This window comes from Nuphar pumila, chromosome 3, assembly GCF_984573655.1.
Source record: "Nuphar pumila chromosome 3, dmNupPumi1.hap1.1, whole genome shotgun sequence".
Lineage (NCBI taxonomy): Eukaryota > Viridiplantae > Streptophyta > Magnoliopsida > Nymphaeales > Nymphaeaceae > Nuphar > Nuphar pumila.
Window position 1 is genome coordinate 80,151,234 of NC_143251.1, and position 27,965 is coordinate 80,179,198.

At 37.8% G+C, this 27,965-nt stretch overlaps 1 protein-coding gene across 3 annotated transcripts; it reads right to left on the minus strand.

The window, feature by feature from the left end:
• Positions 1-1,823: 1,823 nt before the first annotated feature.
• On the minus strand, positions 1,824-27,772 carry LOC149843079 (protein-L-isoaspartate O-methyltransferase-like). 3 transcript variants are annotated; one of them, XM_089999590.1, is made up of 4 exons: positions 27,546-27,772; positions 3,964-4,234; positions 2,395-2,559; positions 1,824-2,267 (listed from the first exon to the last, which is right to left on the minus strand). In XM_089999590.1, the coding sequence occupies exons 1-4, from the start codon at positions 27,741-27,743 to the stop codon at positions 2,017-2,019; spliced, it is 885 nt and encodes a 294-aa protein (XP_089855716.1). In that variant the 5' UTR covers positions 27,744-27,772; the 3' UTR covers positions 1,824-2,016. The 3 variants fall into 3 exon arrangements, with proteins under 3 accessions (XP_089855716.1, XP_089855715.1, XP_089855717.1); XM_089999589.1 differs by having other exon boundaries at positions 27,504-27,772; XM_089999591.1 differs by having other exon boundaries at positions 27,583-27,703.
• Positions 27,773-27,965: the final 193 nt, after the last annotated feature.

The window sequence follows — 27,965 nt, forward strand, 5'->3', positions numbered from 1 at the left end:
CTTAAATAAGCCTTTGAATTATATTGAAATCGATTGGTTATTAATGTAAAAAAAATCAGCAATATTTATCACAATATACTCAAATCATTTGAGATCGTTTGCATACATTCAGCTCAAATAAACAGCAAGGAACATTACTCTGCTTTCAGAAAGCAGTTTCTAAAGCTTAAAGCGCACAATCCAGAACCCAGTTGAATGCAGATTCGAACTCGGGGAGTGACAGACGCTGGTCCAGATTAGGTTGAAGCTTAGGGTGTATGTGATACCGTTGCCACGGGAAGACATAAACGTGTCAGCACCACTTGCTGATCGCTGTCCTGGGCGAGTGCTCGCCACCTAAAACAAACTGCATCTAAATGACAACACACCACAGACAATAATATCCAGAGGCACAGTATTTTTTTTTTCGGTTTCAAATTCTGGGGTGGGCGACTGCCCACCCATGGCTCCGCCACTGGATACAACCTACAACCGTGATTTCTAGTATGTGGGAGTAGGTACTCCTGGAGCACCGTAGCACTACTCTCTCTCTCTCTCTCTATATATATATATATATATATATATATATATATATATATATATATATATATATATATACACTGCACTCATGTGAAGTCCAGATATGGCAGAAGAAAAAACTGCAAAATACGATCCAACACAAACTTTGTGCTCCCTGCACACCCTGGTCAACGAGATACCTATTCTTGTTTTTGAACAAATCATTAGAATACAAGCACTTGCTGCACGATTTTTTTTTCCAAAATACAAGCTCCACCTTATACACAAATGGCGTTCACAGAACTTCCATGATCCCATCAAGCCATATGATTGAAATATGCAATATATTTGGTCATGACCATCTGAATGAGCTAGAAGGCTCAGAAGGCACAGGTCATATCGTCCCAATCTCACTTCATAGATAGATTCAGTATGGTCCAAATGCGAAGAACTGACTTTTGGATTGTGCTTTTTGACCAAAAAAAAAGAAAAAGAAAACACGAGCTTATGAGCTGAGAAAATTGGTAGCTAAAGCGCCAATTCCCATCTGTAAGGCTAGTTTCATGAACAATAAAAAATAAAAAACCCATTTGTACATAATGGCGACCTGACCACACGTTAACGCTATATATACACCCATAGATGGATCCAATATAAGTCTATTTGCCATAGTTTCACCTTATATCATGCTTTTTGGACATAAAAAAAGAGATTTTTTAATGATTTTATTTCGGTACATTATGAGCTAATGATTTTAAAATCATAGTGATCAACCTGCATGAACGGGACAATCACATAATCCAAAAGTTGTTTTCTACTAAACGCTGTATGGTGATCATATTTGTAGGGTTTAATCAACAAAAGAACTAAGAATATGGAATATTATGGCCTCTCAGATTATGGAATATCATGCACCCCATAATTAGAAAAAAAGACGGCATTTACTAGGTACACCTACTCATTGATCAAGTCCGTTTTACATGTTTCGATCCAGTGAAAGTGAATTCAAAAGAAGTCCACTAGATTTCATGAGTTAAAATTCAATGACCTCATAAAAGTGCCAAGCTAAAAAAGTGTTCATTTATGTTAGTCTGTTTAGCTTTTACTGACCTATATTAAATGCAATGCATCTTTCTCTAAATTATCATGGCCGTTGGATTAAAAATAAATCTAATGGACTTAATTAAAGAGCAGGTGCACCCGGTAGACTTTATACACCCAAACAGGCGTGCACACACACACACACACACATGTACACCATTTTAAAGAACAGAAGAGGATGAAAAAAAGCCTCGTCTCAAATAACAAAAAAAGCAGAAAAGAAAAGCCCAAACAAAAAGTCAGTATCAACTCTCAAGTCTCAACTGTGCTTACCTATACAAATATACCATATAAAGCATTTACAGCACGGCGTCATAAGAGATTTAAGTCGCCTTAAAGTATCCATCCAGCAACAATACATAGAGAAGATACAGGAAACCAGAGTCTTTTGAGAACACACCAAGACAAGTATGTGTATCAATAGCCCCGTAACTGTGCCGCATGACTGGTCAATGGAACGTAACGGACCGACGTCTCGCTTCGGATATCAACAGAACCATCAGGCTGCTTATTCACAACCTGCAGGTCCTGGAAGAAATTCCCAACAGGAATCACCATTCTCCCCCCAGGCTTCAACTGCTCGACAAGAGGGGCTGGGATTTCAGATGCTGCTGCTCCCACATGAATCGCATCATAAGGAGCAGATTGTGGCCATCCCTGCCGACCATCTAAAATATAACCACAGAGTAAATGGTTATATGAACAAAGGATATAAGAATCAGAAAATGATCTTCAGTGATCTAAATAAATAGTGTTAAAAACTGGACAAGAGATGGCATCAGAACAAATGATAACCTGCAACATGCACCGCTAGAGCACCTTGCTCGAGCAAAGGTGCAGCAGCACTTCTCTTGATGTTCTCAATGGAAGAATCCACCAGCTCGGGGATATGCTCCACACCCACAGCACGGCCTTCAGATCCCACCATCACAGCAAAGCATGCGGTTAAGTAACCAGTTCCTGCAACACATCACATTCAGAAATAGAATCTACTAAATGGCCAAACAACAAATAATATCAAGTAGCATCATATGTTATGAAATCACAAATCCCAAGGGAGGAAAAGAACAAGTCCTATTTTCACTAGAATGTATTTCATATGGCATTTTGTAAAGATGATAAAGCTAAAAACTCTTTTTGGTAAATAAGGAACTTTATAAAAAAAAGATTTAATGTCAAGAAGATTTCCTTTCATGTTACCTCTCTCTCTCTCTCTCTGAAATCGTTTCCATAATATTAATAAAAACAAGATATGTGATGTGTGGGTAAAGTGTTGAGACAATGTTGGGGAATTTGGTTAACCAGTACTTCTTAAATGTACATACCAAATTTATTACAAAAGGAGCAAATTCGGAAACATCATGAGAAGTTTGGCTTAGAGAGGAATACTTGCATTTCCTCTGTATTGGTCACTGAGTTCAGTTTTTACTCCTTGAATCTCATCAATTGTTTGTGTCAGAATCCATAAATGAAAAGGAACAGACCAGATGCGTTGCATATAGCATATAGCATATACATAGCCATGAGCTTTCTCACATCAAAGACAATATCTAGCATAAAAAAAGAAAAAATCTGACCACCAAAATATGGAACAAAAAGAAATAGAGAGTTCAGATGTTGCTTTAACTTGCAAATCAATAATGCATAACTTGTTCTTTAGCCACCAACAATACTTTGCTTACCAATCGATAGAGAAAAAGAAAAAAACAAATGTTAGACATGTCAGTTAAGTTCCATGTTTCCTCCTCTTGGGTCACATAAGATTTTGAATGTTTTTCCCTTAATAGACAACCTGGAGAACAACCTAGTGAATTTTCGGATTAAGACATCCTAGCTATTATATGCAACTATTAACTGGAAGAGCTTAAAACATTTTCCTATCTACCCTTATCATGCTTAGCTTATCATTATAATATGTTTCTTTATCACATAACACATTCATTCAAATCATGATGGAAATAATCAACTACATGAAACCATCCATCAAAAAGGTATTGGTTCAGAGACGCAATGCAAAGATATGTTAAAGCACATGGTAAGCCAAATTATCGATTAATATATTCCACAACTTTAATAATCCAACATATCTATATGGTCATCTTGACTAGTAAGACTCAAAATGTGCATGACGATGCTTTCAGGCACCATACTTGTTGCACTAGGACAATATGCCATTTGCAAAATTTCCATGAATAAAAATCACATGGTTTTGTAGCAAAAAAACCCCAAACATAACATTAAATTAAATAAGTACGATCATACATGTGCATATCAAAAGAATGAAAAACTAAACTCAAATGAAGATGAATCAAGATACTGCACATGAAACAAATAAAATATGATATGGAAATTAAATAAAGTTACCTGAACCAACATCCAAAACATGCATTCCAGGCTGCAAATGATCCTTCAACAATTCCAGGCATGTTGCATGCATATGAGGAGCAGAAATAGTTGCATTATAACCTATTGGCATAGGACTGTCATAATAAGGATCATTCCCTGGAAGTATGAACAATCCCCTGTCAGTAGTCTCCATTACTTCTGCTACTTTCTTTGATTTGATAACCCCATAATTTTGCAAATTTTGTACCATTGATTTGTTCTTGTCAACACCACCACTGGTCCAAAGTTTCTAAGGAAATACAAACTACAAAGTCACAATCTCATCAATAAATGCATTTTATGGCCACACAAAATGCTGAAATTGACATAAATTCTGTCCAAACTCCAGAAGAAACTGCTATCAAGTTATAGAAATAGCTACCAGTCTAAGATAATACTGCGGAGATCACTTATATCCATAAGAACAACATGATTTTGCAGAAAAGGCTGTGTACATATAAACAGGAAATAAAGAATTGGAACTCACAAATAAGAGTTTGAATATATATATATATATATATATATATATATATATATATATATATATATATATATATATCTTCTTTCTTCCATAGATATTAGACTGGAGTCTGGACATATGAACACCAATACCAATATAAAGCACATCATGTTGAATAGAAACATAAACAGAGCATGATTATGCAGTAAGGTTTTGGTCCTGCAACTCAAAGGTTCAAATCCTCCAATCCAGATGAAATCCATCTTAACATTTGAACAAATATCATTCTTTCTCTTTAATAATCTCAAGTCTTCTGTTTAAGAGGTTCACGTCAGGTACAATGTAATCACAATCTGTTCTTTATTTCAAGTTCCTTTTTCTCTGATTTAGTTTTTAATGATCTTTTCCTGAATTGTACTTTTACCTTTCTGAGTTGCTTCCTACACACAGAATCCACTTTCGACGACTGATACATACATAAAAAAATCCATTATTGGGTATAGATGGGATGGGAAAAAAGAAACAGATCCATTTAGAGTTATTTTGTTAATTCCAAATTGGATTATTCGGCATATGCCATACCATTCATATTGAAGTTAGTCAACTATTCAGAAAACCAATGGTTCTTGATTCACCCAGCCAACTCATTTTGGGCACCACCCAAGCTGAATTTACCTTGATAAAGAATACCACACACCATAGTTGGTAAACCTGGCGATCCGACTCGGGCGATCGGATCGCCCATTAACTGGGCCAACGATTCACCCCAAACCTGTTTAAGCCAGGTTAGGGCGTGAATCAGTCAGGAATTGCCTGACTCGGCATGAACACAGCAACTCTCCGAGTCAGTCCTGAATCGTCCGAGACTGCACAATCTGGTTCCGACCCGATTTGTCAAGTCGAACAGGTACGAATACCGGTTCACCCCGAGACAAACCAGTTTTAAGGTATAAAAACTTTTTTGGTAGGGTCTCGAAAGTCGACAGTCGAGACCCTTCTTCCCCTCTATTTTCCTGCTTTGGAGACCAGACGAAGATGAACCCTAGCATCTCTCTCTACCGACGACCACCAACTCCGCCGACAACCAGGTTCTCTTTCTCTCTCTGCAAGGTGAGCCGCTTCCTGAAGGGCCGCCAAAGAGGTCGTGCATTCGAGATCGAACCCCGTGTCCTGCTGGCATCCTTCCTCCTCTTCCTCTTCTTTTTTCTTCTCCTTCTTCCTCCTCTTACGCAACTGTGATTGCGAGTGTGGCCTTTTATTGAAAGAGGGAAAGAAACCCTAAAACTTTTTTTAGGGTTTTCTTTAGTGTGGTAGCGATGGGTGAGAATCTAGTTGATCCGATTGTTTTGAAGCTCGGTAACCTGATGCGAATGATTGAGGGATTTAGGTTTTTCGCCTTGACCCGATTGTTTTGAACATCGGTAACCCAACACGAATAAAGGATTTAGGTTTTTCGCCTTTCTTTTCTTTGTAATTATTCAATATTTAAAGTATTATTTAAAAAACATAAAAAAAAAATAGGTCCTAACCCGTCCGAGTTACCAAGTCGACCCACTGACCCGCGAGTCAAGGGTTGGGCGATCCAAGCCCGAATCATGGGTTTGCCAACTATGCTACACACAATAGATATAGGCAATATTTTGAAAATATCATGATGATATCATTGTAAATTCATAAAAAGATATTAAAGACAAAATCTCATGATATTTTGAAGATATTAAAAATTTACATATATCTCGATATTATCCTGATAATATCACGATACTGTAAGATAATGTCATGATCGGTGGCGGTGCTGATTAATGGAGAGTGGGGTGAATTCTTTAGACCTCGAAAGGGATTACGCCAAGGTGACCCTCTTTGACACTTCTATTCATTATGGCAATGTGCTTTTCATCATGGTGTCAACCATAGAAGCTCATGGGAAATTTATTGGTTGTAAAATATCATGTCTCATCTTTTGTTTGCATATGATATATTGGTGTTTGGGGAAGCCTCAGAAAAGAATATGTAGGCCTTATAGATTATACTTGGATGCTTTGCGGACATATCTGGGCTTCGCATGAACAAGGCCAAAAACCAAGTCATGGTGATGAACGATCCTTTAGGCGAATTACAGGAACTAGCCTCGAACATTTTTAATTGCTAGGTGGGTTCCCTTCCAATGACGTATCTCGGGTTGCCGCTACATATGGGTGTATCAAGCTTAGTTGTCAAAGGCAGCGCCTAGGCGCTGTTAAAATATATGTATATAGTCATTATATATATATATATAGTGTTATAAAAAATGCGCCTTGAGGTGCAAAAGGCATGCCTCGCCTTGAGGCGCGGCCCTCTGTGCCTCAAGGGGCAAACTTGAGGTGCAAATTTATTTTTTTTTACAACAAGATTTCTGAGACATGACCAACAAGATTTTTATAAGTTAATCTCATATATTTTCCAGTTATTTTAGTTATGCAATCAGTTTCTTAGTATATTACTATATTTTAACTTTTGTTGGTTAATCTCGTATATTTTTCAGTTATTTCAGTTATGTAATTAGTTTCTTAATATATTTTAACTTTTGTTCGTTAATCTCATATATATTTTCCAATTATGTAATCAGTTTTTTAGTTATTTTTATAAGTTAATCTCATACTTTTTAGAATAATCTCATATATTTTAACTTTTGTAGGTTAATCTCATATATTTTCTAGTTATTTCAGTTATATAATAAGTTTCTTAGTATATTTTAACTTTTGTTGGTTAATCTCATATATTTTCGAGTTATGCAATCAGTTTTTAGTTACTTTTATATGTTAATCTCATATTTTTTAGAATAATCTCATATATTTTAACTTTTGTAGGTTAATCTCATATATTTTCCAGTTATTTCAGTTATGTAATCAGTTTCTTAGTATATTTTAACTTTTGTTGGTTAATCTCATATATTTTCCAGTTATGTAATCAGTTTTTTAGTTACTTTTATATGTTAATCTCATATTTTTTAGAATAATCTCATATATTTCAACTTTTGTTGGTTAATCTGATATATTTTCCAGTTATGTAATCAATTTCTTAGTATATTTTATCTTTTGTTGGTTAATCTCATATATTTTCCAGTTATGTAATCATTTTTTAGTTACTTTTATATGTTAATCTCATATTTTTTAGAATAATCTCATATATTTTCCAGTTATTTAAGTTATGAAATCAATTTCTTAGTATATTTTAACTTTTGTTGGTTAATCTCATATATTTTTCAGTTATGTAATCAGTTTTTTAGTTACTTTTATATGTTAATCTCATATTTTTTAGAATAATCTCATATATTTTAACTTTTGTTGGTTAATCTCATATATTTTCCAATTATGTAATCGGTTTCTTAGTATATTTTATCTTTTGTTGGTTTATCTCATATATTTTCCAGTTATGTAATCATTTTTTTAGTTACTTTATAGGTTAATCTCATATTTTTTAGAATAATCTCATATATTTTTACTTTTGTAGGTTAATCTCATATATTTTCCAGTTATTTCAGTTATGTAATCAGTTTCTTAGTATATTTTAACTTTTTTTGGTTAATCTCATATATTTTCGAGTTATGTAATCAGTTTTTAGCATGGTTGCCAGTTGAGGAAGCGGGAGCGGGAAGCGAGGAAGCGTGGGACCACTTAGGAGCGATTCGGGAAGTGTCTCAGAAGCGACCTAGGAAGCGAGGGGGAAGCAAAAAAAAATAAAAATAAAAAATAAAAAATAAAAAAATTGAAAAAACAGGGGAAGCGTGATGGGAAGCGCGCTTCCCATTAAAGGGAAGCGCGTCCCCCATTAAAGGGAAACGCGTCCCCCATTAAAGGGAAGCGCGCTTCCCAAAAAAGGGGGACGCTTCCCCCCACGCTTCGGAAGCGCGACGTTCCGCGCTTCCGAAGCGCGCTTCGGGGAAGCGCGCTTCCCCTTTTAGCTAGGCGCTTCCGGTAACCCTAGTTTTTAGTTACTTTTATATGTTAATCTCATATTTTTTAGTACTTATTTGAGATTTTCTATTTCTTATTGGTTGTTATTTCATCAATAAAGCATTTCTTTATTTATTTATATTTGTAGATATTTTTTTTATAATTTTTTTAAAATTTTCAAAAAAAATATTTGAGGCTTATACCTCGCCTCGGTTTTTGGTGGAGCGCCTCGCTACGCCTCAACGCTTTTCACAACACTATATATATACATATATATACCAAAATACCTGATAGGAGCATTTTTGTCATTTCACTGAGTATTGTGCTTATGTGATTTGGTTCTTCATTGAACCCTTTTTGTGTTATTTCTTGTATCTTGTGTTTTTGCATTTCTCATTACATGGTATTAGAGCCATTGGCACTCCTTGTAATCTTGGAAGTTGCTTTCTCTCTCTCTCTCTTTCCTTTTATCTATTTTCCTCTTCATCATGGAGCACGACTCAAGAGTAGACCTCGGCTTCAAACTCAACAGATCGAACTACTTAATGTGGGCATCAGATATAGAAAATCCTCTTTGAGAGAAGAAACTTTGGGGCTTCGTGCTTGAACCAACATTGAAGCTCACAAAAATCGAAGGTGGCATTGAAAAGGCTCTTGAAGGTGAGGATCATGTTAATGCTATTAATGAAGCTCACAAAGGTAGAGGATTGAGAAAGTAACCATGCAAAAATTTTATCGTGGTTCATGAACAATGTTGACATTAAAATTTGTATCAACATTGCTAAGCTTAGAAGAACCAATGAAGCTTGGTTCTTCCTTAAAGGGTATGTATACACAAAAAGATTTAGCTAGACAATTTTTTTTGTCAAGAAAAAATTAGATTTACTAAACAAGGGGACATGAGTGTCCGAAATTATTTTAGTGCCTTATCTCTCCTTTAGGATGAATTTGTTCTTCTTGAACTCAAGTGGGTGGCTCTGGAAGATATTGAAATAAGAAGATAACAAATTGAAAATGAACATTCCTTTCAATTTCTTTACGGTCTTAAACCGAAATTTGAACAAGTGAGGGCATCTCTTCTTCATAGAAGCAAGGCCTTACCTATTGAGGATGCTCTTGCTGAAGTATAACAAGAAGAAACTCGTCTTGGCATGACTTGTAAAAATGATGAAGTCTTGGTCGTGACTAAGCCGGGATCCAATGTTAAAACCTATAGGCCTCCCCGCTTTGATAAAAATAATGGATTTAGAAAGGGTATTATTTGTCACTATTGTAATGAACCACGACATATTAAACCGGTTTGTCCTAAGCTAAAGGGAAATGTGGCTTCGGTTGGTGAAAATACTCTAAAAAAAAGAAGAGGCAAACAACAATGGAGGAGACATTAAAAAAACTTACTCAAATTTTAAAGGCACTCCAACGTCTCCTCAAGTCTTCTTCAACTTCGGGTGCCGCCATAGCATCTTCATCATCTCCTCCAAGTACGTGGATACTAGACTCCAGTGCTTCTTTTCATATAACACCATATAAAAATATTCTTTCTAATATCTATTTCAACCCACATCATCTTTGTTTCGACGGCCGATGGGACTTCTTTAAAAATTGAAAACATTAGAGCACTTGATTTGAAATACTCTTAAGAGTTTTTTGTTCTGAAAATAAGGGTAGTTCCAAAAATCAATTTAAACTTATTTTTGGTCTCTCAAATTACCGATCATGTTTGCAAAGTTTCTTTCTCACCTAAAGATTGTTCAGTGCAGGATCTCCAGTCAGGGAAGTTGATTGGGTAAGGCCATAGGAGGAGTGATCTAAATTTTATGGATTTTTTGACACTACCACCCAAGTCATTTTCTAATTTTGTAAATGTCAAAAGCATTGATGTTTGGCATAAGAGACTTGGTCACCCGAATTTTGCAAAGATGCCTATTTTCTCCTTTTGGGGAAATACTTGTAAAAAAAAACCATAATTTGTAAAGATTGCATACTTGGTAAATCAAAAGCTATTCTATTTCCTCAAAGAAATTTTGTCTCTACACGACCATTTGAATTAGTACATTTCGATGTGTGAGGTCAATCACCAGTCATATCTAAGGGAGGTTTTTCATATTATATAGTTTTTATGGATGATTTTACCAGATATACATGGATATATTTTTTAAATAAAAAATCGAAAATATTTTCCTTCTTTAAAGAATTCAATGTAATGGTTAAAAATCAATTTTTAAGTAATCTATCTATTCTAAGACTAGATTCGGGAGGAGAATATATGTCAAATGAATTTAAATCTTATTTACGATAAAATGAGATTTGTCATCAAAGATCTTGTCCCAACACTCCGCAACAAAATGAGCTTGCAGAAAGAAAACATAGACATATAATAGAGACAACTAAAACTCTTCTAATTTCCAAAATCATTTTAGGCCGAAGCCGTTTTGACTTCAACATACCTAATTAATAGAACGCCTTCATCATCCTTAAACAATTTCTCTCATTTTGAGAAACTTTTCAATATGACTCCCGACTACAAAAGATTAAATTTTTTTGGTTGCAAATGTTTTGTTTTTACTCACAAGAATGATAAACTTTCCCCAAAGGCTATTGAATGTGTCTTCTTGGGATATGGTAAAAAACAAAAGGGATACCGATGTTTTGACTTATCAAATAACAAACTTTATATTTCAAAAGATGTTACTTTTCTTGAAGAAGAAAATGGTTTTATAAATAATGATCCAAAAGAAAATGTTGATTATTCCTTCATATTTGATTTATTACCCCGAGAAGACAAATCTAATTCTATTGAGACCCTTGAGTCTCTCAATGATGATCATAATGCACAATCTTTTAACAATGAAGAAAATGATTTACATGAAAATATGGATGAACATGTAACAAGTAATACTCAAGTTTATACTAGAAGAAGTGAAAGCAATCATCCATATACCTTCGACAAATTTTTTCAAAATACTTCTTTGGAAGAATCTTCACAGAGAAGATTGTGGAAACTTCAATGAGTTGCACAGGAACCGAGGTATATATATATATATATATATATATATATATAGAGAGAGAGAGAGAGAGAGAGAGAGAGAGAGAGAGAGAGAGAAGTCGGCTGAGAGAGGAGAAAACTCGTTAACTGTTTTTAGGGCTAATCTCCTCCAAGTTAAATAGAAGGAAGCCAAAAATAAAATTTACAAACAGGTCCCTCGTCCCTCCTTATATACAAAATATCAAATAACCTACTTTTAAGAAAACTTAAGCTTAAAACCTCAAAGAGTCAATTAATCTTAACACTCCCCCTCAAGTTGGAGCATAGATATCAATCATGCTCAGTTTGTCACAACATTTTGAGAAACTGGGTCTAAAAAGAGGCTTTGTAAACATATCTGCAACTTAGTCCTCCGACTTTAGATATCTGGTAGCGATATGACCAGCTTGAACCATATCTCTTACGTAGTGACAATCAACCTCAATATATTTTGTCCTCTCATGAAAAACTGGATTGTTCGCTATATACATGGTTGCCTTGTTATCACACATCATTATCAAAGGAGATGAAACCTTCACCTGAAGATCATTTAAAACAGTTCGAACCCACATTAATTCAGTAGCTGTTTGGGCCATAGCCCTATATTCTGATTCTGCACTCGACCTAGCAACCACATTTTGCTTCTTACTTCTCCAAGAAATTAGGTTATCTCCCATAAACACACAGAATCCTGTGGTAGATTTTCTATCCACTACAGATCCTGCATAGTCAGCATCAAAGTAAGCCACTATTTCCAGGGTTCCACCTTTCTTGAATAATAAGCCTTTTCCAGGAGAAGATTTTAAGTACCTGAGTATCATTATTGCTGCATTCCAGTGTACCTCAGTTGGTTTGTCCATAAATTGGCTAACCTTGCTTACAACTAGAGCAATATCAGGTCTGGTCACAGTTACATATAGTAGCTTCCCTACCAGTGAGCGATAACTTTTGCTATCAACAAGTTTCGACCCTTCTTCAAACAAATGAACTTTATGGTCCATGAGAATATTTGCTGGTTTAGCTCTCAACATTCCAGTCTCTTTTAATAAGTCAAGAACGTACTTCCGTTGTGACAAAACTACCCCTTCACGGCTCCTGACAACTTCTATACCAAGAAAATATCTAAGTGAACCAAGGTCTTTTGTAACAAAATGTTTTTAAAGATGAGGCTTTGTAGCTTCAATATCTTTCATATCATCTCCTGTAAGAATGATGTCATCCACATATACCACCATAACAACAAGACCTGAGTTAGTTTTATTAATAAATAATGTATGGTCTGCCGCCGACCTATTAAAGCCAAAACTTGACATCACTTCAAACAACTTTTGAAACCATGCACGCAGACTTTATTTCAAACCATATATCGCCTTTCTTAATCTGCACACCTTCTAACACTCCCCCTCAACCTCGAATCCAGGAGGTTGTTGCATGTATACTGTCTCAGACAGATCCCCATATAGAAATGCATTTTTCACATCTAATTGACACAAACTCCATCCATGGTGAACAACTATGGAGAAAACAAGACGAATGGTACCCATTCGTGCAACAGGAGAAAAAGTTTCAAAGAAATCAATACCATAAGTCTGAGTATAACCTTTGGCTACTAATCTGGCATTGTATCTGTAAATAGAACCATCTGATTTGTACTTTATGGTATATACCCATTTGCATCCAACAATGTCAGCATCCACGGGAGAATCAACTAGATCCCATGTATGTTGAGACAATAAGGCATCCATTTCTTCTTGCATAGCCTGCTTCCACCTGTTGTTGAGCTCTGCCTGTTGATAGTTTAGAAGAATAGACTCAACAGATAAGGCTGAAATAAATGCTTTCATCTGACTTCCAATTCTGGCATCAAACACAAAATGAGATATGGGATATAAGGTACATTGTCGTGTCCCCTTCCGTAGAGCGATTGGCCTGTTATCATCATCATGAAGGTCACTGTTGTCAGTAGTACTTACCTCAAGAGAAGAATAAGATGAAGGCACTGGAAGAGGTGGAGCTCTACATACATATACCAATGGAGGATTATGAAACCGTGAAGGAGATAGAGTTTGGTTTGGTAACGAGGGCACAAATTCCAAAAGAAAAGGAGGAACAGGAAGTGAAAAAGAATTAGCTGAATCAACTTGCATCTGAGTACCAGTACTAGAATAATATGGAATGGATTCCAAGAAAGATACATCCGCACTAACATACTCTCACCGAGAAATCGGATCATAACATCGATACCCCTTTTGATTTTTTGGATAACCTATAAACATACATTTTGTAGCTTGAGCAACTAATTTATCACGGTCAGGTCCAAGTTTGTGCACAAAGCAAATACACTCAAATATTTTGGGTGAGAAAGAGAAGAGTGGAGCATTAGGATTTAGGATATGTAGCGAAATTTGATCTCCAAAGGAAGATGAAGGCATGTGGTTGATCAGATAACAAGAAGTGATAACCGCATCACCCCAATATAACGCAAAAACATTGGATTGAATCATAAGAGTACGTGCTACATCAAGAAGGTGCCCGTGTTTTCGCTCAGCCACACCATTTTGTTGAGAAGAATAGGCACAAGTGGTTTGGGGTTGAATGCCATGGTCTTGATAAAATTGCAACAAGGCTTTTGTTTTGAATTCAAGAGCATTATCAGTGCGAACAATCTTGACAACAGATTCAAACTGAGTTTTTATTTCAAGAATTAAGGATTTGATAATACTTGGAACTTCAGATCTTTCTTTTATTAAAAACACCCACGACAACTTAGAAAAATCATCAACAATAACAAGATAATATCGACACTGAGTCCTGGTAGAAATCTTACTAGGACCCCATACATCTGCATGAAGAAGTTCAAAAACCTTATGACTGGACTGATTCTGACTAAAAAGGAACGAACACCGATGATGCTTGCCCAACTGACAAGCTTCACACTGAAATGACGTAGTAGACAAAATTTGATAAAAGACATAGCGTAGCTTTGACAATGAAAGATGACCAAGACGACGATGCCACTGATCAGGACTGGATGAGTGTTCTATGGCAGCATAAGCATTGCGCACTGGATGATGTAGGTAGTAGACTCCATTTTCTTCATAACCTCCACCAATCTTCTTTCCCGTCAGCAAATCCTAAAAATGACAACCCAACGGGTCAAATATCACTCTACAGTTTAGTTCTTTGGTAAGACAACTAACAAAGAGTAAATTTTGAGGGAATGAGGGAGCATGAAGAACATTTTTCAACTGCAAGGAGGAAGATATAGAAATATTTCCCTGACCAACAACCGGTGAGGAACTCCCATCTGCCAATGAAACTCCTCGATGAACAGTAATATCCTTTAGATCTGAAAAGGAAAGCGAATTCCCACACAGATGTCTAGATGCACTAGAGTCAATAATCCACTTACTATCATTCAGATGAAGATGATCCCCTGTTGCGTAGGCCACACCAGCTACAGGAGAAGAGGAGCTTGAAGGACAACGAGCTATCAGCTCATCATATTCTGCTCGACTAAGGGTGATATTGTCACTTGCAGAAGTATTATCATTTGCATTTGCTACCTCTAGTGTAGTAACATTAGCTTTTGGAACATTAGGCTTTGATGCAGAAGGGTTGGCCATCCATGCTTATCCCAGCAACGATCTTCTAAAAGTCCAGATTTGTCTCTGCCTCCCATACCTCTTCCACGACCTCGTCCTCTAATATTCTGAATATTTTCACGTCCATAACTAGATGAGACAGCTAGAGCAGATGACTGGGATATAGGGTGAGATTGTGGAAGGGAAATCACACGTCTACTCAGACGATTGTATACATCAGCAAGAGTAGGTACATCGGATCCAGTCAGCATTTGGACTTTTGCAACAAAGAATTTTGAAGATAAACCTGTGAAAAATCGAGAAACCATAGTATGTTCTTGATGATCCTTTTGCTGCGAACAACAAAGAGGCCTGTGGGCATTGAGTCTTTCAAACACTGCTTTGACGGAGGCATAATATTGGGCCAAAGTCTGATCTCCTTGCTGCAAATTATATATCTCCTGTTCGACTTGCAGGATGCGACTCACATTGGTCTCTTGAGAGTACGTATCTCGAACATTATCCCACATCTATTTGGCTGTATTATAGTAAATTAGACCATCTGCAATATGAGGTTCGACACTATTCATGATCCATGACATAACGATGTCATTATCTTCGTCCCAAGTAATATATTTTCCCACCTTTTCATTTGGTTCAATTTCCAACAAAATATGTTTTCTACGATGTCCAGATACTGACATCATAAAAGTTCTGGACCACCTGACATAGTTTGTTTCATTCAATCTCACAGAAGAACCATACGAGAAGGGATTTGCAAATGCCTTATATTCCCCAATAGCCTCATTTTTGGAATCAAATTTCGAACCTTCACCCATAATGAATAGTACTAACAAGATATGAGAGATATTTGATGCTATTACAACTACAATGAACAAAAAAAAAATTAGATTCACTCTCTTAATCACTCAGATTTTGAATCTGGGATGTTCATCAACCACATGCCAGTTGACACAGGAACAACGTGCTTTATTATCACACTTCAGTCAATTCCACGACCACACAAGACTGTTTCACCACATCAGAAACAAATTCACGCCAGCAGAGCAGAAAATAGTGTGTTTCACTATCACACAACAACCTATTTCACAACTTCATTAGGTTATTCAACCCACATAAAAAACAATGGAAAAATCAGATCAGAAACATAGATCTGAGAAAACCAGAATAGCGTCAAACACGACATCCAAGGATAAGATTATTTTGTTCATGATCTGATATGAGCAACTGCACACGACACAGAAATCCCACAACAATCTTAAAAAAAAAACTTCCACGACACAAAAATCACACCAGCCTCAAAAAAATATCAACGACTGCTCCCACGAAACATGATTTACGGCAAGACAATCAATTTTTTTTTCCGACATCCAGATCCTTGATCTGCTCGTAACACTCAACTCTACCGCAACCCGATCTAGTTGACACGCTGTCACTGTGACATTTAGATCAGATTACAGATCTTTGTCATGACATTAGTCAGACATCAGATCTGTGATCAGATCTATGCAATTAGAAGGAGAACAAAATAAGCACACCTGTTTACGAATTTTTTCGAGCCTTTTTTTTTGTTTTTTTTGGTGTAGATCGATCACGTGCTCACGCTCCCGAGATCCACGTGCTCTGATACCATATGGAAACTTCAATGAGTTGCACAGGAACCAAGAGAGAGAGAGAGAGAGAGAGAGAGAGAGAGAGAGAGAGAGAGAGAGAGAGAGAGAGAGAGAAGTCGACTGAGAGAGGAGAAAACTCGTTAACTGTTTTTAGGGCTAATCTCCTCCAAGTTAAATAGAGGGAAGCCAAAAATAAAATTTACATACAAGTCCCTCCTTATATACGAAATATCAAATAACCTACTTTTAAGAAAACTTAAGCTTAAAACCTCAAATGGTCAATTAATCTTAACAATGATCAAATCTTATTTTTAAAGTACCAAATAAATTTGTATCTTATGAATCTTTTTCACCAAATTTTAGAGCATGTTTAATAGCTCTTCACTCCTTTTATGAATCATCTCACTACAATGATGCCAAACAATATGCTCATTGAAATGAAGCAATGGAACATGAACTTAATGCAATTAAGAAAGCTCAAACTTGGGATATTGTTGATCCTTCACAAGGAAAGAAACCCATAGGATGTAGATGAGTTTTTAAAATAAAAACCAAAAGTAATGGTTCTTTAAAAAGATATAAGGCTAGATTGGTAGCTAAAGGATATGCTCAAGAGTATGGGGTAGATTATGATGAGATGTTTGCCCCAATCGCTCGAATGACTAGTGTTTCATCTATCAACTTGATGTTAAAAATGTCTTTTTAAATGAAAATCTTGGTGAGAAAGTTTATATGGATCCTCCTCCTGACATGAATTAAAATGAAAAAATTTTGAAATTAAAAAAGGCATTATATGGTCTTAAATAAGCTCCTAAAGCTTGGTATGATAAATTTAGTAATGTAATAATTATGAATCAATATGAGAATTTCATTAGGGCGTTCCCTACTGAGCGACGAGCTGTACTCTATAGGCCTGAAGGCAGTGATAAATGGGCAAGGGTTGCTAGGTCATCGCCCAGAAGCGATGCGTCACACCGGCGCCCGGGTGTGGTGTCAAATAGGCAAGGGTTCCCTCACTTTGTTGGACGGGTGGGGGTAAAGAAGTTAGTCCAAGACCATAAAATTAGGTTAGCCACTTGGAACATAGGGTCTTTAAGAGGTAAGTTGGTAGAGTTAGTAGATGTTATGTGTAGGAAAAAGATTGATATTTTATGTCTACAAGAGACCAAATGGGTAGGTGAGAAAGCAAAAGTGATAGAATCTTGGGGATATAAGATTTGCTATATAGGAATAAATAGGAATGGAGTAGGGATTGTTATGAGTCGTGAGTTTATAGATAATGTAGTTGAGGTCCGTAGGAAGGGTGATAGGATTTTACTTATTAAATTAGTATTAGGTACGGATATTATTAATATTATTAGTGTTTATGCACCTCAAGTAGGTTTATATGATTCCATTAAGCGTCAATTTTGGGAAGATTTAGATGGAGTAGTACAAGGGATATCTTATGGAGAAAAGCTTTTCATCGGCGGTGACCTTAATTGACATGTAGGCATTAGTAGGGATGGATTAGAGAGTATCCATGGAGGCTATGGTATAGGAGAAAAAAAACGAAAGTGGAGAAAGAATTTTAGATTTTGGTTTGTCCTATGATATGATTTTAGCAAATACTTGGTTTAGGAAGAGGGAGTCTCACCTAGTAACATTTAAAAGTAGGGTTAATACGAGTCAGATAGATTTTTTCCTACTTAGAAAGAGAGATAGGGGTTGTTGCATCGATTGTAAGGTTATACCGGGAGAAAGTGTAGCTACACAACATAGAGTCTTAATTTTAGATCTTAGAATTAGACAATGCCGCAAAAGGTATAGATATAAAATAGATCCTAGAATTAAGTGGTGGGCACTGAAATGAGCTAAACAAGGAATGTTTGTAAAGCAGGTAGTTAAAGAAGCTGATTGGTGTCTCGAGGATAATTCAAAATCAATGTGGAATAAGATAGCGGGTGGCATGAGAAAGGTGGGTAAGGAGGTATTGGGTGAGTCTAAAGGCGGTGCACCGCTAGGTAAGGATACATCATGGTGGAACAAGGATGTCAAATTAGCTATTAAGGTTAAAAGAGAGTGTTATAGAAATCTAAGTAAGAGTCGTAATAATGAGAATTTGGAGAAATATATGATAGCAAAGAAGGAAGCTAAAAAAGTAGTTCGAAACGTGAGGGATAAGGTATATAAGGAGGTTTATGACAAGTTGGATATCAAAGAGGGCGAGAAGGATATTTATAGGCTTGCAAAGATGAGAGATAGGAAATCGAGGGATCTGGGTATGGTTAAATGTATCAAAGATGAAACACACAGGGTTTTAGTCAAAGATGAGGAGATTAAGGAGAGATGGAAAGATTATTTTGATAAGCTATTTAATGGAATTCATGCTCAGGATCTTAGAGACTTCTCCATTCCTTTTCATGAGATGAATCATGACTTCATGCGCAAGATTCAAAAGAAAGAAATTGCAGAGGCTTTGAAGAAAATGAAATCAAGAAAGGCAGTTGGCCTAGATGGTATACCTATTGAGGCTTGGAAATGCTTGGGAGAGAAAGGTTTAGAATGGTTGACAAATCTTTTTAACAAGATTTGGCGGACAAATAAGATGCCTAATGAGTGGAGGAAGAGTACTTTGGTGCCTCTATATAAGAATAGGGGTGATATACAAGATTGCACAAACTATCGTGGTATAAAACTCATGAGTCATACTATGAAACTTTGGGAGAGTGTGATTGAGTCTAGGTTGAGGAAGGTTGTCATGATATCGAAGAATCAATTTGGTTTTATGCCTGAAAGATCAACTATAGAAGCTATACATCTTCTTAGACAACTTATTGAGAGATATAGAGAGAAGAACAAAGATTTGCATATGGTTTTTATTGATTTGGAGAAGGCATACGATAGAGTACCTAGAGACGTTCTCTGGTGAACAATGATGAAGAAAGGTGTTTCTCACAAGTACATTAGTATAATTAAAGATATGTATGAAGGAGTAGTAACCAATGTCCGCACTTGTGGAGGGGTGACAACCAATTTTCCTATAACGGTTGGGTTACATCAAGGATCTGCTTTAAGCCCTTTCCTATTTGCTATAGTGATGGATGAGCTTACGAGATCAATTCAAGAAAATGTGCCGTGGTGTATGTTGTTTGCTGATGATATTGTTTTGATTGATGAGTCTAGAGCTGGGGTTAATGCTAAGTTAGAATTATGGAGACAGACATTGGAAGCAAGAGGTTTTAAGTTGAGTAAGAGTAAGACAGAATATATGGAATGTCGGTTTAGTAAGCAACGAAGTAGTGATGGGAGTGTAGTGAAGCTTGGTGAGCAAGAAATACCGGTGGATGATTGTTTCAAATATTTGGGATCTATCATTCAAAAGTATGGAGAAATTGATGGAGATGTAAATCATAGGATAAAGGTTGGGTGGATGAAATGGAAAAGTGCAACTGGAGTGTTGTGTGATCGTAGAATGCCATTGCGGTTGAAGAGAAAGTTTTATAGGATGACTATTAGACCTGCTTTACTATATGGTATGGAATGTTGGGTTGCCAAGAGACATCATATTCAAAAAATGAGTGTAGCTGAGATGCGTATGCTTAGATGGATGTGTGGAAATACAATAAAAGATAAGATTCAGAACAAGGAGATACGTAAGAAGGTAGGCGTTGCACCCATTGAAAATAAGATGAGAGAGAATCGTTTACGATGGTTTGGACATATTCGGCGAATGCCTAATGATGCGCCAGTTAGAAGGATGGAGAAATGAAAAAATATATTAGTTAAAAGAGGTCGGGGTAGGCCTAGGAAGACTTGGATGGAGATGATAGGAAAGGATATGAATGCTTTGAACCTCACCGAGGACATGACATTAGATAAAAATGATTGGAGGACTCATGTGGAAGACCCAGAATGATTTTCTTTTTTGGTTCATATCGCCGACCCCAATTGTTTTGGGATGAAGGCGTAGTAGTTGTTGTTGTATTAAATTGGGTTTTGTCTTTTGCTATACTGGCACTGCTCCTTTTGTTAAGAAAATAGGTGATTTTATTGTAATTCTCCTTCTTTATGTTGATGATATCATCATCACAGGAAATGACAAAAAGAGAGTAAATGACATTAAGTCTATGTTAAAGAAAACTTTTAATATGTCTGACTTAGATTTTCTGAGATATTTTTTAGGTATTGAGGTGGCTTGCTCATCTAGAGGATACATTCTTTCCCAAATAAAGCTAGCTGCAGACATCTGTGCTAAGTCGGGGATTTCAGATGAAAAGAAAGTAGACACTCCTAAAGTTATAAATGTTAAATTAAGACTTGAAGATGGTGTTCTACTTGATAATCATACCCTTTATCGGCAATTAATTGGATCTCTTATTTATCCATCACCCGATCGGACATCGCTCATGCGGTTCATGCAGCAAGTCAGTTTCAGCATGCCCCAACGACAGTTCATATGACAGCTGTCATGAGAATCGTGCGCTACATCAGGAACACTATCTTCAAAGGGCTTTTCTTATCCTCTTCTTCATCTTTTGATTTAACTGCTTATACTGATGTCGATTGGGGAGATAATCCCAATGATCGAATCTCAACTACTGGTTTTTGCATTTTCATAGGGGACTCGCTCATTTCTTGGAGGTGCAAGAAGCAGCAAAAAGTTTTCTTGTCATCCACAAAAGCTGAATATTGTGCCATGGCGACTATAACCATGAAAATCGTATGACTTAGAAGTCTTCTCTGCGATATGGGGATCCCCATCTCAACTCCTTCGAAGATATGTTGTGACAACAAGAGTGCGATCTACATTGCAAGCAATCATATTTTTCATGAGCACACTAAACATATCAAAATAGACTGTCACTATATTCGAAATAAATACCTCAGGGGAACCATCACTTTGCCTTATGTCACATCCAAGTATCAGTTGACTGACTTCTTCACCAAAGCGCTTCCCACTCCTCATTTTCTATTTCTCCTTAACAAACTTTTGGTTTTCTCCTCGTAAAGTTTGAGGGGTATTAAAATATATGTATATATATATACCAAAATACCAGATAGGGACATTTTAATCATTTCACTAAATATTGTATTTTTCCTTAGGTTTTTCTTTTTATTATTTTCTGTTTTTCTTTTTTTCTTTTGTGTTTTTATTTAATGCAGCTGGGACCATTGGGGGGCCCACACTAATAGATGTTGGGGTAATATGACCGTTGGGGCTCCCTAACGTCTATAGTGGGAGCCCCAATGCCCCCCCCTCAACTGCTCTCCTCTTGTATAAATAGAAGGCGCTCCCTCAAATATGTACATGGTTCTAAGACCCTCTTTTTCTCAATAAGGGTTTTGTGTGTTGTGGAGATTACATGCTTATGTGATTTGGTTCTTCATTGAACCCTTGTTGTGTTATTTCTTGTATCTTGTGTTTCCGCATTTCTCATTACAGGCGAATCCTGGGCGACCAGGTTTGGGCGGTGAGGCCTGATGCAAAGCAGGACCGGGTCCGGTCTACAAAGAGTGACCCGGGCGAGTCCAAGGATCTCGGCACTAATGGGATGGACGATCAGACCCAGACAATGGATCCGATCGCGAGTCTGGTGCCACAATGCAAGGACGTGGTGCCCCTGCGTAATTATGCAAGGCGAGCAAAGGCTGGAAGCAGCACTGCACAGGTTCGAGCGTCCCAGGCCCAGCAACAACAAGAAGACGTCTCGGGTCCAGGACCAGACCCGAGACCCGGATCCAGCTGACGTCTTTATAAACCCGATTTTAGGGTTGCGTATGGCAGAGAATATTAAAAATTGCAGCAGCCTTTTGTTTCTGAATTATTTTCTTCCAGCAAATTTCCCTTTTGCTCTTTTCTTCCTTTTTTCTATTGCTTGTTCCCTTTCCTTTACATTTATTCTATTGTCATTTGAAGTTTACATTGAAATAAAAACAAGCCTCATCGTTTTTTTCGGTGGGCATTCTTCTTACTTTCTGCACAATGCACGACCGTAAGGGTCGAACCCTAATCAGCTGTCGGCGAAGAACGCGAAAGCCGATCCTCCTCGCTGCATCAGTTGGGTTGGAATCTGTTGGTGTCACTGTCAAATGCATGATTCAGGGTGCGTGTGACTCACTGTATGTGTCACATACATGTTCACAGATAAGGAATTCCCTGCAACCTTTGGGGACATTAAAGCATTTCATTACTATGGAGTACCTTGGTTCTTCAAGACGACTACCCTACACGGCATCCACCTTGCAAAATCAATTGCCGTATATACAACTTGAAGAGCTCCTCTATCATCAAGATGGCAGATCCTGCAGTGATCGCATGACAATATATTTGACAGTTGAGATGGATGGTAATCTCAAACCCCGATACTGTGTTTGCTACTAAGGAGACTACAGAAGCAAGGTATGCTAGTGTTTGTATCTCTCCAAACCTAGAGTGCAACAAGACAACGTTGAAGGATTAAATCAGGTGACAAAATGGCCCTGTTCGAGGTTCAAAAAATACAGTTTTTCTGCTTCAAAAAATGCAGATTTTCTGTATGCGTGTCAACTCACAGACTCCTCTGTTCTGTTATTTATGTTTGTTTTGTAAACAGGGTGTGTTCATACCCTGCTCATATTATTTGGCATCTCATGTTACCTCTTTATAGTGGGCGTGATACCTCATCACACCCCACTAAATAAACCAATGCTAAAAAATGATATATCAATAAAGCTGTTATTTCCTTAAAAAAATCACATTATTATCAGCTGCCTTTACTTTTTACTTCTTTTCTATATCTTAAATGTGTTCTTCTTCTTCCTTTTATATTTGTTTACTTATTTCTTTTATTATATGTGTATTTTATTATCTAAACATGTTATTTTCTTATTGTTTTTATTATGTGTATTTTATTATCTAAACATGTTATTTTCTTACTTATTTCAGCTATTTTTATATTTTATTTTATTTTTAAATGCCAAACTTTTATCGAGATTTTCTTGAGATTTATCAACTAAACCTATATTATTGCAAGAAATTGCCTTGCCAAGATACAGCCGAGACCAATTTTGTGACTATGTTGCTCACCCCTTGACCATATTTTGGTTCTTTAATGGACAAACAACCAAGCAAATGGAAAGTAATTGATAAAACTTCAAACCATCCACATGTATTTAATTAGATAAACACATATGTCAACCATATCTATCATTCGAGTATCAAAACTTAGCCTGTAATGAACCAAAAAAACTACCCACCTATGTCACATGGGTGCCGGTGCGGCACTTTAAAAAAACTTGGGTGCGAGGGTGCGGGAAGGCAAAAATATAAAAAATTATATATAAGCAAAATCAGTAATAACAATCGAATTATCCAACGTCAAGTTATCAACAAATAATACATACAAAACCTATATATCACATCTATTGTGTTGAATGTGAGAAAAAACACCAAAAAAGTGTGATTTTGAGCTGAGAACAAGAAAGTGGGCAGAACCAGTGTATTATGGGGAGAGAGAGATTGAGAGATGAGGGGAGAGAGAGATTGAAGGAGAGAATGAGAGAGACAGAATACGTACCGGACTTCGGTGGTAGCTCGAGGTCATCGCCGGCGTCAGGGTCGGGAGACGGGTCGCAGCGTCGGGGTTGGGAGGATTAGGGCAAAAAAACTTTTGCCCTAATCCTCCTCTCCTCAGCCCATTTCATCGGGCAGTTTTTTTTTTAAGTCCAAAAGTTAGACATATACCGCACCCAGGGTCGGGTTGACCGCACCGGGTGCCGCATGGTGGGACCTTAGATTTATGATCCATTTTCGAAGGCAAAAGACCCTGTTCGTAGTCTCTAAAATCCTCTAGCACGAAAGTTTGGTCTTGTAGAGCTATATTCCTTAGCTCTTCTCTCCTTTTTTATCTTGTTTGCTGCGTCACTTGTGAAGTGTGTGCTTGTGTTTTGTTCTTCACTATGAGCACTGCACTATTAAAAGGTTGGAAGGGGTTTCGTCTAGCCTTAGGCTAGCTTACAAGTTTTAAAACCAAAAAATAAGTGAGTTTCACTCACAACGTAAATACAAGAGAGGCCTTTGCCTTCACAGACTACACTCAGCCAAGGCACGATGTCGTGCGGTTGAGCACACAGACAAAATACACATGCTCAAGGATGTGCGTGCAGAAATGCATGGCGCAGGAGGCGGTGCAGAAGCTGACGCGCGAGGCAGGATGCGCGTGCAGACAGGCGCGCGATGCAAGAGGCGTGCGTGGTCAAGCAATGCGCGAGCGAACGCCCGCGTGAAGCTGCGGAAGTGCTATGGTGCACTGCACTCGTCTTTTGCGCACAGGCAGAGTGCGTAGGGCGATGATCCACAATCCTGGGCCTGTGTAAGCCCACAGATGTGCGTTGATGTGCCGAAGGCGATCAACCTTCAGATCTCCACGTGTTGAGGCAACTCGAGCCAAGAAACCTCCCTTCGTCTGGATAGAATGAGAAAGGCCTCTGCAGTGCACATAGTTGATCCTCTTATGCTGTAGCCGTCAGCGATCGCCAAGTAAAGGTGCGGCACATGTAGAAGATGACGAATCAGTGTATGCATCTGAGAGTCACTGAAATTGTAAAGGATCGTCAAGTACTCACCTTTATGAGAAGGCCATCACTGCATTATTGACGTCTTCACTTCAATGTGATGCTTCAAGATAAATCCGCAAATTGCCGGACGTGCGATGAACTCGATCTAGGCACTAAACACTTGATCAAGCTCAAATCCAATCCGATTAGCTTTAAACTAATCGACCTTGGCCGAAAGGAACATGCCTAAGCACAGTCCTCCAAAATTCCCGATTAGGGAATCCGAATGCCCTAAGGCACCAAAGAGATAAGTTCTCTTTTCAAAAGACCGCAGTCTCCAAATTCTATTTCAAATGATTCAAAAGATACAAATGGAATGACAATGACGCCTATTTATAGGCCATACAAAACCATAAACCAGCTTACAAAAGCCACCAATTGTTTCATCTAACTGCCTCAAGTGGTCCCATGCACCTAAGGCTCTCATGCGTTGAATCTAGACTGCTGAAGTGGCACCCAAGGCTCCCATGAACTGAACCTAGCCGACTAATGTGGCGCAACAGATTTGCGCATTTGGTCTGGCCGTTAGACCTTGCTGTCAACTTGCTGAAGTGGCAATGCGCTGATGTGCATCATGCGCTGGCCACACGCCCTGTACAAGAAATCCCACACTGACAAGTGAGGCCTTCAGCTGCGTTAGCTGCACTTTGCGTGGCTGCACTGACTGATACAACCGCATACCCAACAGCTTACTGCAATAACCGAATGGATTCACTGTGGGTCGCATCACGCACCCACACCCGCAAGCGCACCAGCGTCGCGTCGACGCGAGTGCAGCACCTGGTTGGTCGAATCCCTGTGACAGCTACCCACATGTGGCCAACCTCAAATATGTTATCAAATCAAGAACAACTTTGATTTGCAATGGTTTAGGCTAACCATTAAATTAATGCAATCAGAAAATGGGTTTCAATACCAAATAGACATGATCCCTTGTTTTCTCTGCATCCAATAGCACAGAAACACCATGAACTCCATGTTCCTATGACAAATACATGCAATATATCTTCCATCAAAAGTGATCTTCTATACCTTTGCATAACAATTCTACATTTCCACCAGGATGTATGCACCGGTTCCTAATATGAGCTTTAATATCACAAATCGATTCAATTTTTGTGCTGTAAAGGCCCCCTAAAAGTAGGGATGACATCTCTGCGTGGAATTAGTGTCAACAGGTTGATCAAAACATAAACTTTTCTTGATGCGTTAATGTACAATTGTATAATGGTCTAATCTAATTAACCATAATCAACAGTATGAGGTACACATACGCCATTATATAACACAACATACAATCAAAGCACATTATAAACCTCCATGGATATTCTAAAAATGCTACTGACCATGCGATCAATTAAGCTATGTTTGGGAGCCTTGCAATGAGATGAAAACGTGGTTTCAGTGTGTTGCCAAAATATCGTGTTGCCAATGTGTGATGTTGAGAGATGGAGTTGACAAAAACATCCTCTCGTGAAAGGTGTTGAAATGTGTTGTTGGGCCTGCCAACACCAATTCCAACGCATTGTTTCAGCAACGCCACTGCTCCCAAACAGCAAGAGAGTATAAGAGCATGGCGGAGACCACAACCCAACCACCAATTCAACGCACCCAAACATAACCATATATGCATCATGAACACCTCGTGCAAGAGAAGAATCCAGTAGATAGAGGTAAAAACAAAGAAAATATGAAAGCCATTCCCAACCCATCCACCGAAAACAATACACCAGAAAGTAAGTAGAAGGAAATTGTATGGAAGTAGACCTAGGCGTCTTCGAAAAAACAATCAATTTCTTTCCAATTCCATTTCACTCTTTCGTCAATCAATTGTGCACAGTTAGAGACTAATTCTGTATTGACGGCACATAGGGGTATTGTATATCACCTCACATGACTGCCAATCAGTGAATCAAACACTTACTTTCTTCTGCCACCACCACCATCAACAATTGCCCATGCATCATCTCTCTCTCATCAGTTCATGGGGAGTCCTAAAAACACTATCAAACAAATATCCAATCAACCATCTACTCTCTCTATCCACTGTTCATGGGGAGTCCCAAAAACACTACCAACCAAATATCCAATCTACCATCTACTCTCTCTATCTAGTATCTGTTCATGGGGATTCCCAAAAATACCACCAACCAACCACCTACAAGCTCTGCCTACCAAATAAGGTAAAACAGGAAACTTGAACTCCCTTTCCTTTTCCAACTGGAGAATAAGGAGGACGATGAATTAATGGAATCAACCACTCAACCGGATCAAATCAATCCATGCATGTATCCGACGGAGACTTACTCGAAGGGAACGAAGAAAGCGAGAAACAGAGCAGCCGAGTACCTCCATTCTCAGGAAGAATCGGAAGCCAGGGACCAACCTCGACGATGGAAGAGGAGAAGAAGAAGAAGAAGCCGATCTCCTGTAGAAGCGAAAGGAGGTGGGTAGTGGTGAGGCAGAAGAAGAAGAGGGGGAGAGGGCGGGCAGCTGACGAAGAAGAGGGCCTCCGAATCCGATTCGGTATCCCAATATAAATGGCATCCTACAACACCATTTATTCCTCTTCCCTTCCATCTCCTTGTTTTTCTCTCCCTTTTACTATATTTTAATAAATAAATATTTATTTATTTTTTCGATTTTCTTATTAGACAAATAAATAAATAAAACAAACAAAAGTGGCCCCTTCATCCCAATCTTCATCTCTGTCATCAATTCAAACTGCCTCTCTCTCTCTCTCATCAACGGATCGGTTATATCCGATAC